This window comes from Schistocerca serialis, chromosome 2, assembly GCF_023864345.2.
Source record: "Schistocerca serialis cubense isolate TAMUIC-IGC-003099 chromosome 2, iqSchSeri2.2, whole genome shotgun sequence".
Taxonomy (NCBI): domain Eukaryota; kingdom Metazoa; phylum Arthropoda; class Insecta; order Orthoptera; family Acrididae; genus Schistocerca; species Schistocerca serialis.
The window spans coordinates 382,353,532-382,368,595 of record NC_064639.1 but is presented as its reverse complement, the minus strand read 5'-3'; the positions used below and the strand labels follow the sequence as shown (position 1 = coordinate 382,368,595).

Below are 15,064 nucleotides of genomic sequence, written 5' to 3'. Positions count from 1 at the left end.
ATTGCACTCCACATGAAACAATAGGTAGTATCGCCACATATTTTTGTACAAGTGGTAACTAAAAACTAAGTAATCCACAAACGGTTTTGTAGTCACTTGCACTATGCACTGTCTTGCATACATTTTATTTCTTTATTTTTTTTTTGTTTTGTTTTAATACGCCGAAATTATCGGATCATACTCGTAAATATGGATTTAAGTGAACAGTCACAAGGTTCACAGATTACTTGATATATCGTGTTAACTGCACTTTCGGCCTCACAGCACTTATTCGGTATTATCGATACCTCTTTACTGTCACTTTTATTTTTCGGAGAACAGGAGGAATAACTTGGCTACAGGAGTCCCTGTACAACTTCTCCAATAGAGCACTTCATTTATTTGATGATGCTGCTTGATTCTATTACTAGTTGCTTGACTCTTCTGAGAATGTTGGTAATTACAAATGAAACTGAAAATAATTTCAAGTGATCCTTTAGTGCATTCCAGGCTGAGGGGCTTTCAGAGGGAATGTTGCAAACATGAATTTTCCGCGTCATACATTTCAAAGTACTTATCAATAAGACAGTCAGTCGCGAAGAAACGTTTTCTGTTTTAGTGAAGAACTAACGTCTCACAATCGGAGTACTTTTGTACAAGGGAGGCACAGGAATCAAATGCCTAGATTTGTACTGCTCCATTCATATGTATTGCAACGCATCGTTATTGTGATCCTGAGAAGTATCTTCGGACACTGAGCACCTGTGTACAGTTGAATCACAGTAGCAGTAAGATCATAGTGCCCCAGGTAGCAGTCGGAGAAGAACAGCTTTTTCGGGAAGTCCGTTCTTCTGGATGATCGATTGGGAGCTCGAAGACACGGCCAAGTTTAATGTCCTCAGTGGCCGTCCAGACGTGAGCCAACAGCCTGCCGCTTCACGGAGAGCGCAGAGTTGGATGACGAGTGGTAGAGGTATCGCCGACACTAGGACAACTGCTGTGCGGGACTGTGCGGGGGCGGCGGGTGGAGGTCAGCGTCCTGGAGGCTGTCGGGTGAAGAGGAGACGGGCGACAGTGCCTGGCGCTGGGGGCGGGACGCAGCGGCGGCGGCAGCGGCGGCGGCAGCGGCTGCGGCGGCGGCGGCCGAGGGCAGTGGCGGGGGGTACGGCGAGAACCTGAGGACAGAGCAGCGGCTGTCAGTAGATGAAACACTGCATGCCATCTCACGCTATCAGCTGGATACTTCATGACGATAGGCAGTACAACAATATCATAATACTACACTGTTCAAAGTAATTAGAAGAACACGTGTAGCAACGTCAGGTATGTTAAAACTTGAGATCTTCGCTTTCAATGTAGACAACAGTTAAAATCATTCGGCACACTTTTCTCTTCAGGGGACATCCGCAACTGTTGTTCAATATCGCATAAACCAGTTATACATGTTGGCCACTAATGCATCGTGTTAATACATGGTGTTAAACCCGTGAGCTTCAGCTAAGGCCTGAAGATGGTGTACTGAAGCATCATAAGGACGACTGTAGGTGTTCCATTTTCTTACATAAGTGAACGGTCGAAGTCCCCCAGTCACAAGAATGGATATACATTGTCAATGATAAACTCCGATGATTCATTTATAAAAAGGAAGTACTAGCCGGTTTCAGAACATATGTCGCGTCTTCAGCTGCATATTAAAATGTGAGTCCACGAAGGACGTATAACTACGTCTAAAACAGGTTACAATATATTAAAACAGTGAATCACTGGTACATGTCCGTTCAGAATGTCAATCCTAAGGGACCGGGGTCGATTCCCGGCTGGGTCGGAAATTTTCTCCGCTCAGGGACTGGATGCTGTGTTGTCCTAACCATCATCGTTTCATCCCCATCGACGCGCAGGTCGCCGAAGTGGCGTCAGATTGAAAGACTTGCACACGGCGAACGGTCTGCCCGACGTGAGGCCCTAGTCACACGACATAGTTTTTATTTACTGGTACATGACATGCAACAGAGTATACTCTTCAATCCTGGGTCTACCAGAAAGCTTTTCGCAGTGGAGGACAACGATCCACACATGAATCCTCAAAAAGACAAATGGGCGATCTTTAGAACACAGTGCTTCATAGCACCCATTAGATTTCTGACTAGTGTGAAGGCCCTTAATGAACGTAATTCTGTTATGAAAGCCTCGTCTGTTTCTCCTAGATCTGACTATCCTATTTTGCACTCGCTGTACAAAATATTTGCTTGTCTACCTGCATCTGTATCTACAGTAGAAAGAAGTTTTTCAACATTGCGGCGTACAGAGACATGGCTGAGGTCGACAATGAGGAGGATCGACTTGATGGCTTAGTTCTATTGAACACTTTCTCTGACATTGATTGTCCTATTGATGATGTAATTAACCAACTTGTCAGGAAGAACAGACGCATAGAATTCATCACTTAAGAAAGAGAACCACAATTGTAACTTTTTATATCATAAGATGGTACTGTCTTGTATATGTGTATAATCAGTTTAAATAAAACTTTCTTACTCTTTGTATTTGACTTGATTATTTTTTATTACGGTAAAAGTAAAGGCAGCTGGAGATCTCCTTAGCGCCCCCTACTTGAGGATCTTCTGCTGGCCATTAAAATTGCTACACCACGAAGATGACGTGCTACAGACGCGAAATTTAACCGACAGGAAGAAGATGCTGAGATATGCAAATGATTAGCTTTTCAGAGCATTCACACAAGGATGGCGCCGGTGGCGACACCTACAACGTGCTGACATGCGGAAGGTTTCCAACCGATTTCTCATACATAAACAACAGTTGACCGGCGTTGTCTGGTGAAACGTTGTTGTGATGCCTCGTGTAAGGAGGAGAAATGCGTACCATCACGTTTCCGACTTTGATAAAGGTCGGACTGTAGACTATCGCGATTGCCGTTTATCGTATCGCGACATTGCTGCTCGCGTTGGTCGAGATTCAATGACTGTTAGCAGAATATGGAATCGATGGGTTCAGAAGGGTGAACGCCGTGCAGGATCCCGACGGCCTCGTATCACTATCAGTCGAGATGACAGGCATCTTATCCGCATGGCTGTAACGGATCGTGCAGCCACGTATCGATCCCTGAGTCAACAGATGGTGACGTTTTCAAGACAACAACCATCTGCACGAACAGTTCGACGACGTTTGCAGCAGCATGGACTATCAGCTCGGAGACCATGGCTGCGGTTACCCTTGACGCTGCATCACAGACAGGAGCGCCTGCGATGGTGTCAACGACGAACCTGGGTGCACGAATGGCAAAACGTCATTTTTTTCGGATGAATCCAGGTTCTGTTTACAGCATCATGATGGTCGCATCCATGTTTGGCGACATCGCGGTGAACGGACATTGGAAGCGTGTGTTCGTCATCGCCATACTGGCGTATCACTCGGCGTGGTGGTAAGGGGTGCCATTGGTTACACGTCTCGGTCACCTCTTTTTCGCATTGACGGCACTTTGAACAGTGGACGTTACATTTCAGATGTGTTACGACCCGTGGCTCTACCCATCATTCGATCCCTGCTAAACCCTACATCTCAGCAGGGTAATGCACGACCGCATGCTGCAGGTCCTGTAGAGGCCTTTCTGGATACAGAAAATGTTCGACTGCTGCCCTGCCCAGCACATTCTCTAGATCTCTCACCAAATGAAAACGTCTGGTCAATGGTGGCTGAGCAACTGTCTCGTCACAATACGCCAGTCACTACTCTTGATGAACTGTGGAATCGCGTTGAAGCTGCATGGGCAGCTGTACCTGTACACGCCATCCAAGATCTGTTTGACTCAATTCCCAGGCGTACCAAGGCCGTTATTACGGCCATAGGTGGTTGTTCTGGGTACTGATTTATCAGGATCTGTGCTCCCAAATTGGGTGAAAATGTAATCACATGTCAGTTCTAGTATAATATATTTGTCTAATGAATACCCGTTTATCATCTGCATTTCTTCTTGGTGTAGCGATTTTAATGGCGAGTAGTCTACTTCACGAACAGAGCGTACGGTGGATTACGGAGTAGAATTTAGAGGGCGGGAATTACCTGTGCTGCTGCGCGATGCCCGGGTAGAGGGGCCGCGGCAGCGCCGGCAGCTGCTGGCCGGCAGCGGAGGAGACGGAGGCGGAGGCGGCGGCGGCTGCGAGCTGGTGCGCGTGCAGCAGCTGTGGGCCGAGGCACGCCCACTGCCCCCAGAGAGGGCCGGCGCCGTATACCGCGGGCCCCAGTGGGCCGTACGGCCCCACTGCGGCGGCGGCGCCCGCGCCCCCGGAGGCGGCGGCAGAGGCGGCGGCGGCGGCTGCCGCGCGCAGGAAGAGCTGGCTGCGCGCCGCTAGCAGTGCCTTCTCTTCCAGCGTCAGGTTGTTGTTGTGCGTGTCCAGCTCGCAGAAGGGCCGCAGCGGCGCGCGCAGGTACTGCTGCTCCGCCAGCATCGACTCCATCGTCTCCCTGCCACACCAGCCTACGCTGTGGTCCGCCCTCCCCAGTTGGACTTACATACTCGTCTACGTCTGTACATTTATTTCATACACAACTCTGCTTCCCCTCAAAACAATGCAAGCGTAAGCGGTATGCCACACACACGTAAAACTCAACTCTACCGGAAATTTCGAGGGGATGTAGATGGTTCCTTGAGGAAACATTTGAAGATAAGAACCCATGATCGACAACGTCATCCAGTGACGTTCAAAGTCGTCGCCATGCAATTCTTGGTGCATAGAAATATGGTACGGGTGAATCGATGTTTATGTAGCAGTCTCAACACCGACGTTTTTGAGATTCCCGATCCTCGCGCAATTTGTCTGCTGATGATGTGTGGATTAGCTACGACAACAGCCAAAACACCCACTTGGGCATCATCATTTGTTGCAGGTCGTGGTTGACGTTTCACACGTGGCTGAACACTTCCTGTTTCTTTAAATGACGTAACTATCCGGCGAACGGTCCGGAGACGTGGATGGTGTCATCCATGGTACCGAGCAGCATACATAGCACACGCCCGTTGGGCATTTTGACACAAGAGCCATACATCAACACGATATCGACCTTTTCCGCAATTGGTAAACGGTCCATTTTAAAACGGGTAATGTATCAAGAAGCAAATACCGTCCGCACTGGCGGAATTTTACGTGATACCACGCTTTCTACGTTTGTGATTATTACAGCGCCATCTGTCACAAAGCGAAAAAAGTGGTGCAACTAAAACATTCATATTTCTTTACGTACTTCACGAATTTTGTAATAAAAATGTGGGTTCCTATTTAAAAAAAACGCAGTTGACATCCGTTTGACCTATGGCAACGCCATCTAGCGGGCCAACCTTAGCGCCAGCTGGTTTCCCCCTTCAAGCTAGACGAGTTTCGTTCTTGGTAGTTTTTTCGTTTGATACTTATGTCGTGAGATATTTGGCCCGTTCACTATTAATGGACGACCCTGTATACATCACTTTCTCATTCATCTAACGTTTCTTGATATTTTCGTAGGTCTCTCGAATATTTGTGGGTAAGTTCTTTGTTAGGTAGCGTTTTAGAACGCCACATTGTTCAGGCAGAAATGTGTTCTTCCACGTACTGTGAGCTCTGTTTCGAGCTGAAATAATCAACATTTTCAACACCTTATTTCTGAATTTATTCACGTTTTTTTCTCTATTAAACTAATAGCTGACATTTAATCATTCTATTTAGTATGACATCTGCCCATTCACTACGCAAATTAAACTACAGTAGTGATTCTGCCATCATCATTTGCCTGCAGCAAACTTTTTTATTCACTAAGAGCTGCTTGCACAGTCGCTACTGACTGATCCAGCAAAAATATTATTATTTGCGACTTTGTATGAGTTTTCAGGTTTCGAAGGTAAGTTGCATCGCGATTTTCGCAGCAGCCACAGATAACTTGCGTCAGAGTCCATTCATTATTTATTCTACCATCTAATACTTTAATGCTTTGTGTGAAAAAGTATTTAGATGACGATTTGGAGCCACATATGGTTTTCGCACATGCTTTGCCTGTAAGATGGGGCATTTACACACTTTCTAAGTCAGGTGATTAACTCGTTGGTAGGGAACTTGACAGTTAAGGTACGTTCAGGGGTGCTCACAGATTAACGATTCTACAAAATAAGCGTTCCCCTTATTAACCTGTAGGTAGCGTTTAACAAAACTTTTATGGGCACGTATTTTCTGATTTGAATTGGGCATGTTAATCAGGTCAGTTTTCTAAGACATACTTATATATACTCAGAATTAAAAAATAACACAAGGGCACTGACAAGTTGTAACACTGACGCCTTTGCTATCAGTGCACTTTGTGGTTTCCAATATCTTGAATGTTGTCAGGCCCATTAAGAGGAGTTCCGTTTGCGATCGGACTGCAGATCGAGAAAGTTTTGCTGGCGGAGTGGTGGACTAGCGACAGGCGTTCTTTCTTATAACTTCTATACTGACGTTTCCGACCATGATTTATTATTCTCATTTTGTTGCTCAAGAGACACTACATAACCCCTCGACGTTTGTCAGTAGATTTCCTCTTCATAATCTTAGAAAATGCATATAACGCAAGAAAATGTCTAGAAGGAGTCTCTATCCAGTAGGGGATGTCGAATGAATTCCTATGATGTTACGGTTTGCCGTTTATTTGCCACATCTGACAGTGCTCCACCTCCATCCACCATAGCGGAGGAAAACAAAAAGAAAACTCACGTCATGAAACTGAAAATTATGGACTTTCCTAAGTTACTTGTACTTTATTCAACATAACGTAGTTTTTAAAATTGGATACATGAATGGAAACAGCAACATAGTGGAAAACTTAGTACCATTTCTCTCAGCATATCGTCTTCTCTCTTTTCACTCACACGCCGGCCGGAGTGGCCGTGCGGTTGTAGGCGCTACAGTCTGCAACCGCGTGACCGCTTCGGTCGCAGGTTCGAATCCTGCCTCGGGCATGGATGTGTGTGATGTACTTAGGTTAGTTAGGTTTAAGTAGTTCTAAGTTCTAGGGGACTGATGACCTCCGAAGTTAAGTTCAAATGGTTCAAATGGCTCTGAGCACTATGGGACTTAACATCTATGGTAATCAGTCCCCTAGAACTTAGAACTACTTAAACCTAACTAACCTAAGGACATCACACAACACCCAGTCATCACGAGGCAGAGAAAATCCCTGACCCCGCCGGGAATCGAACCCGGGCGTTGGAAGCGAGAACACTACCGCACGACCACGAGGTGCGGACCCGAAGTTAAGTCCCATAGTTCAAATGTTCAGATGTGTGTGAAATCTTATGGGACTTAACTGCTACGGTCATCAGTCCCTTACACACTACTTATCCTAAATTATCCTAAGGACAAACACACGCACCCATGCCCGAGGGAGGACTCGAACCTCCTGAGGGACCAGCCATTAAGTCCCATAGTGTTCAGAGCCATTTGAACCACTTTTTTTTTCACTCACACACTCACTCAAACACGCACGTACACGCACACACACACACACACACACACACACACACACACACACACACACACACACACACCATACAAGCGATAATACAGAACACGACAGTATGATATATCTCATTCCTTTTACTACAAGGCCTTCTAAAATGTTATTTTCCGCTATACTATTTCCGTAGTGTCAGTTATGAAAAAGGAAGTGTGAATGAACACTTTTTTGGAAAGATCCTCTGAGTTATGAAAAATATTCACATGGGCATCTGCAGAAATTTATCTAGGTGGTTTGGTGAAGACTCTTAAATTCCCATTTTTCATAAATACACATCAAAAAACGTTTTGCATCACCCCCGATACGTCGTGCAGGTTTGTTGCTATTGTGATTGTTCCTGTACAGATCAAAACGACGTCCCTGACGTTGTTTGTAAATATAGGCACAGTTACCATGAGCTTTACCTACGGGTAGAGCGTCACACTCGAATGGATTGCAGCATTTCAGTAGAAACTAAAACATCATTAGGGACGCATTAGAGACGTCTGTAGAACAGTAGAGTGAACATCCATCACGCCACCAAGGACAAACCCGACCACTGATCGCATCCGACTCATCACATTACGCGCAGAAAGCTTGTCAATCAGGCAAATTGCTCGACATGTGCAATGAACATGAACTCAATCGGTTCCATTTGACAGGTAGTGTTGAGGATTTAATGCCGCACAGGCCAACCACATCCGAAACGTGCACAGGACTTTTGAGACAAAAGAACCATGGGAACCATGGGGTAAGTGCTCCAGAACTGATTTTGGCGTTCGAAGAGGCTACGGAACGTCGTGTAGAGCATAAAACTGTTAGGAGACAATTTAATGGTGTAATTCTCCATTCCCGACTACCAAGGCGAACTCCACGTCATACACCACAACGCCATGAGATAATGCAGAACTGTCGCCCAAGGACTGGCGTCGGGTGGTGTCTACGGATGAAACTGGAATCTGTTTGTACCCAGATAATCGAAGATAACTTGTTTGGAGGCAACCCGCTAATATCGAATGCCTCCAACACTGTGTCCCGCAAGTGCAACTACTTGGTGGTGGAGTGATATTCTGCTGGGTCACCGTACACCTCTCGTGGTTGTTGATGGCAGTCTCATTGCTCTACAGTACAGGGACGAGATTATGCAACCAATAGTGACACCGTGTAGCCAACATTTTGTACAAAAATTCGCGTGCTCATTGTGCTGCTCGCGTGATCACGTTTCTCCAGGATGCTAAGATCACCAGAAGAGAGTGGGCTGCCTGTTCCCGCACGTGAGCCCTATTGAACATGTGTAAGATTGACTGAAACTTGCTCCCTTCGGAAGTCGACAATAACCACGTCCTCTGCGTGACTTATGCAGAATCGCCACTTTGGATTAGGGCTGGCCTGAAGATCCCATTCATAATGTGCTCTGCACCCGAGGTATGGGATGTTATACAACGTACTGGCATTGCTCAGAAGCGCTGTAGGTCCCTTCTCCCTCCCAATTGGCTTTGGGATCAGTCGACTTGGTTGTTAAACTTTTCTTTTTCTGGCAGTCTGAACACATTACAGTTACATGCGCATGCCTCGGAGCCATTTTTATTGTCTGTATCATGAATTTCTAAATAAAGGGGTGATGCAAAACTTTTGTTGATGTGTGGAAATGAGTACTGTCTCACTGCAATCAGCCACGTAATTCTAGGATTGCTCAAACCGGAGGTTTAGGGGAATCACAGGATATCAGGTCTAGAAGTGTATGAGAATTCTGTATTTTTTTAAACAAAAAAAAACTGTGTAGTCCAGATTGCCGGGGGTAAGGGGGAGGGGGTGGAGTCCGCCCCGATAGCTGAGTGGTCAGCGTGACGGATTGCCGTCCTACTGGCCCGGGTTCGATTCCCAACTGGGTCGGGGATTTTCCCCGCTCAGGGATTGGGTGTTGTGCTGTCTTCACCATCATCTTATCCCCATCCGGCGCGCAAGTCACCCAATGGGGCGTCGAATGTAACAAGACCTGCACCAAGGCGGCCGGGCCTGCCCCGCAAGGGGCCTCCAGGCTAATGACGCCAAACGGTTATTTCCATTTCCGGGGGGGGGGGGGGGGGGGGGATGGAGAGTAGTGACCCCTTTTAATCACTCCCCAACCTGATAAAAGCTGGTAAAAATAGCACACAGCTACCGAAATGAGATTCTTAAGAACAGTAAAAGGCTGTACTCATTCACGGCTAGGGAGTGACTCTAGTTGGAGTGGGCCCGCATCTCGTGGTCGTGGGGTAGCGTTCTCGCTTCCCACGCCCGGGTTCCCGGGTTCGATTCCCGGCGGGGTCAGGGATTTTCTCTGCCTCGTGATGGCTGGGTGTTGTGTGCTGTCCTTAGGTTAGTTAGGTTTACGTAGTTCTAAGTTCTAGGGGACTGATGACCATAGATGTTAAGTCCCATAGTGCTCAGAGCCATTTGAACCATTTAGTTGGAGTGAACAATTAGTAGTAGCCTTGGAAGGTAGGAGAGAGGTACTGCCAGAAGTAATGATGTGAGGGGAGGGATAGGGTCGTGTTTCGGTAGCTCATTCGATAGAGTAATAGCCTGCGGAAGGCTAAGGTTCCAGTTTGGAGTTCAGACACATAGGATTAGTCATTCAGGAAGTTGCGAATCAGCGCAAACTTCCCTGCGGAGTGAAAATTCATTCTGGAATTAGCAGAGAGAAATTTTTATTAATATTCATTGCTGTCACGGTTAGGTGCAAATGAAAATATTCGCTTTCAGTTCACATGAAACACAGCAGCGCAAAATTATAGGTTTCGTGTGTTGTGGCAGAAATGAAAGAGTGATTATGCGCAGTGATCGCAAACAATGGTAGCTCATTTCGTAAAGTGCCGCCGTGGAAGCGTGCGTGTCCGCCCGTGACGCTGCCTGAACACAGATTTGGAAGCCTCCGGCCGCGCAGGAAGCGACAATTAGGCGGGCGCAGTTCTCACTGCGGTGTGCTCGGTACTGTACGGTACCGGCCGGCGAGACGAGGGGAGTCGTTAGCCGGGGCAACCATCGGTTGCCGTGGAACAGGCGATCCGGCCGCGTTGCGAAATCCAGACATCCGTCCCGCCATTGTTCTCGCCAACAATTAGACGGGCGGTGCGAGCGCGGGCGGCCAGAGGCGCTGCCGCGGCAGGAAGGAAACGCCACGCCGTTCCGGCCAGCAATCTCAATTTCAAATCGACCGGCAGCTCGCGCGCAGGAAGACGCGCGTCTGGGATCGCAAGGGGCGAGGAGGCGCGGAAAGCGTGGCCGATCTGACAGGCGGCCGGGACGGCGGATGCAGTCGCTACAGAGGGCGCCTGGATGTCGGTACCGCAAACAGGGACTGCTAAGGCAGGCTTCAGGAGGTACCACTGGTAACAACGTAACTGGAGTGAAAGAGGAGTTCGACATCCTAAACTTTATAGCTCATGCTGTATCGCAAAAAGCAAAATGTAACTGCAGGGGGCTGACATCGAAATAAGTGTCCAAGGAATAGGAAAGCAAATTAAATCACTCAACAGAGGAAAGTCCACTGGACCTGACAAGATACCAATTCGATTCTACACAGAGTACGCGAAAGAACTTGCCCCCCTTCTAACAGTCGTGTACCGCAAGTCTCTAGAGGAACGGAAGGTTCCTAATGACTGGAAAAGAGCACAGGTAGTCCCAGTCTTCAAGAAGGGTCGTCGAGCAGATGCGCAAAACTATACGCCTATATCTCTGACATCGATCTGTTGTAGAATTTTACAACATGGTTTTTGCTCGCGTACCATGTCATTTCTGGAAATCCAGAATCTACTCTGTAGGAATCAACGTGGATTCCGGAAACAGCGATCGTGTGAGACCCAACTCGCTTTATTTGTTCATGAGACCCAGAAAATATTAGATACAGGCTCCCAGGTAGACGCCATTTTCCTTGACTTCTGGAAGGCGTTCGATACAGTTCCGCACTGTCGCCTGATAAACAAAGTAAGAGCCTACGGAATATCAGACCAGCTGCGTGGCTGGACTGAAGAGTTTTTAGCAAACAGAACACAGCATGTTGTTCTTCCCGCGAACCATACGCGACTGGAACAGGAAAGGGAGGTAATGACAGTGGCACGCAAAGTGACATCCGCCACAAACCGTTGGGTGGCTTGAGGAGTATAAATGTAGATGTAGATGTAGATAAATATGTGAAAACACCGCGAGCAGTTTCCCCGTAAATGCCGATGCTAGTCAAGCCTGCAGGTAAGGAAGGTAGCCAGAGATTTATACTGCATACAGTGAAAGTAAGCCACAACGCGGACGAAAGTTTGTGCAGCGCGATCGTGATAAGCATTCACTGACTGTGAGGAAAAATAGGAGGACGCCTGCTGCATACGTTACTGCAGAACTGAATGTTATACTCGCGATTCCTTTCAGCAAGAAAACAATACGAAGGCAGTTCCAGAATCAACGAATTCCAGCACTAGCTGGAATTATAAAACCACTCAGCTGTGAAGCAAAGGCCCGTAACAAAAAAACGAAATGCCGAAGTCGATGAATCTTGTTGCATATGGCTTCCAACTTCTGGCAGAGTTTATGTCCCAAAAAGGAAATATGGCGGGAGATCGGCGATGATTTGGGCAGCAGCATCATGGTATTCCATGCTCTGTATGGGTACTCTGCAATGTAACATTGTTCCCAAGGATTGTGTGATCATTTTCGCTGATCAGGTCATCCCCACGATGCAGTTTTGTTCCCCAACGGTGATGCTGTATTCAAGGCGACAGGGCTCCTGTCACACGAATCGCATCGTCCAAGACTGGTTTTGCGAGCACGGGGATGAACTATCGCATCCCCCTTGGCTACCGTAGCCACCAGATATAAGTATTATTGAGCCTTTGTGATCTATTTTTGAGAGAATCGTGCATTATCGCTACCCACTCTTTCGCAGACATAACGCTATAAGAATCCCTTGAAAGCTACGCAGGAGCAGCATTCATCGATTCTGAGACGACTGGAGGCTCTTCTGCATTCCAATGGTTTTCCTACAACGTATTCAGTATGGTAGTGTGTTGTGTGTCGAGTGTTTCCATAGTTTTGTTTCATCCCTGTATAGACAAGACACCGCAACAAGGACGGTTAAGTCCTGCAGACTACCCCTGGGAACGATCGCTTGACCCAGTAATGTAAGAGTATAGGGAAGTGGCTACAAGCATAACCAAGAAGTACGAGAAGCATCAGTGAAAGCTAACCGATGCTCTCTAAACCTTCGCCATGCGGTGTGGAGACAGTAAGACATTTCTGGATGCGACAGCGTGACCAAACCGGTGCAGATCGCACAGAAAACCTAGACATATTTAGACAGTAGTAAACTGCGCGCGCTTGCCTGTCTGTGTGTATGTTTGTTTGTGTGTGTGCGTGTGTGTGTGTGTATGTGTGTGTGTGTGTGTGTGAGAGAGAGAGAGAGAGAGAGAGAGAGAGAGAGAGACAGAGACAGAGAGAGAGAGAGAGAGAGAGAGAGAGTTGGGAAGAGTGAAGCAACACAAGACAATAGGCTACCAAAGTGTTCTCTGATGACCCTAAGATTATAATCAGTAGTCGTGGTAGAAGTATTAGCACGGTATTATAGTTGAGGTTAGTGACCTAGGTAGTTGCAGTTTCTGTAGAAAAATCAAGTTGTTGTAGTAGTAGTAATAGGGCTTTTTTATAGTAGTAAAAGTAGTATCGTTTATTGCTTTGGCAGTAGAATATGCAGTTGTAATAGTACTAGCAGCAGCAGACGATAAAGAAAGCTGTAAAATTAGGCAAAATGGCTTGAAAAAACAAAAACCTATGGCTCTTTTGTCATCACAGCAAAAGAACACGCTACAGAGAGTAGAAAGGAAGATGCCATATGAAAGCTATGCGTAGGGTACCACATAGGTAGCCCTCTCACGTTAGAGCGACAGTGACAGAAACAGCTAAGATAATGAAAAATAGTAAGACAGACACTGTGAACTTTGTTCAATATTCAAAACAGAAAATAACAGGGAAAAAACAGGTGATCGCAAAATTCACAGAAATGTGACGGTTTATGGAACGGTCCATTGCTGTCATCCAGAAAATTGATTATAATAAACAAACAGGGAAACAAATATGGGTGTCGCGTCTTCCATGTTGCAGTCAACGTAAACATGTCAAACCGGCTTTTGATTTGTTTTTCAAATCTCATAATATATCGTATCATTAGGTAAGTGTTCCAAAGTTTAGCATGGTTTTTAATAGGGGAACATGGAAAGAAATTGTATTAATTATATCTGTAAGTGGCTGACAAGATTTCGTACCGAGCGAGGTGGCGCAGTGGTTAGCACACTGGACTCGCATTCGGGAGGACGACGGTTCAATCCCGTCTCCGGCCATCCTGATTTAGGTTTTCCGTGATTTCCCTAAAATCGCTTCAGGCAAATGCTGGGATGGTTCCTTTGAAAGGGCACGGCCGATTTCCTTCCCCCTCCTTCATTCACCCGAGCTTGCGCTCCGTCTCTAATGACCTCGTTGTCGACGGGACGTTAAACACTAATATCCTCCTCCTCCAAGATTTCGTGCATGACTTAGAACTGTACAACGTATTCGGGAAAGGATTACTCTCTGCTCCGATGAGGCACGTGATTCGAAGGAAAAGCTGCGAGTTTTAGCCATAACCTTGGCGTCTAGTCAAGAATTTCGTCGAGAAAACAAATGTTCGAGAAGAAGGTTGGAATTCCACCGATTTCAAAGAAGGAGCGCTTTGGTAAATGTAACTACATATGTTCAAGAAGTCCATTCAACGGAACACTACAGACCGTGACAGTCCAAGTCAATGATTTAAGTTAATAATTTTCTTGAATTACATGCTGAAGTGAAGATGGTTGTTAGTTTAAAACTGCGAAAAAATGATACACTAATAAGTCTCAAAAATATGGAACAAATTACTCGAAGAGTTTCACCAGGATTTTTACGGCATTTGCTAGTTAGGGACGTTACTGTAGGAAGTAAAGGTCAGTTACCATCACAAACTGTAGCCGTACTGAGCTCAATTTAAAGCTTCAGAGTAGTGACGCTACACAAGTTCAAATTTCAACCGTACCGTATTAATCAAAAGAAGATGTCTTTCAGTCCACAAATATGGCACATGCCTCTTCCAAATTCCTTACACACCGAATCATTTACCAGACCATTGCATTCGCGCTCACAAATCGTGATTTTCAGACTGTCCATTAACGTATGAGGTGGAGCAGGTGATTCTCTGACAGGATGTAACCTCCTGGTGTTACGTCTCTCACACGTTGCCTGAGGTATGCACTGAGGAGAACAGTTTGAATAGTAATGACTCTTGGAACAAACAACCGACCTGAATGAAAGAACTTCGCGTGCTCAAGTCTTACAAAATAAAGGTGTAATTTTCTCGTATCTGTATTTCCTTTTTATTCTGCAATCGGATTATGTTGAGCACTCTAATCAAAAGTGAATGTATGCAATTGATAACCAAAGATGAATGGTTACCATTGCCAGTAATCGTTTTTTCTTGTGGAATCTGACGCTGATACCGGCATTTATTTAAGATATGCCGTTACTGATTTGCTATAGTCTA

The 15,064-nt window shown here is 46.2% G+C and overlaps 1 protein-coding gene across 1 annotated transcript in view; it reads right to left on the bottom strand.

Annotated features, from left to right (window-relative positions):
* Positions 1–964: 964 nt before the first annotated feature.
* LOC126456009 (T-box transcription factor TBX20-like) overlaps positions 965–15,064 on the bottom strand; it is a 195,555-nt gene continuing 181,455 nt past the window's right edge. Inside the window, exons 5-6 of the mRNA XM_050091765.1 lie at positions 4,057–4,458; positions 965–1,154 (exon numbers count right to left, since the gene is read on the bottom strand). Coding sequence (XP_049947722.1) covers positions 965–1,154; positions 4,057–4,458 — 592 coding nt within the window. The remainder of the gene's footprint in view (positions 1,155–4,056; positions 4,459–15,064) is intronic.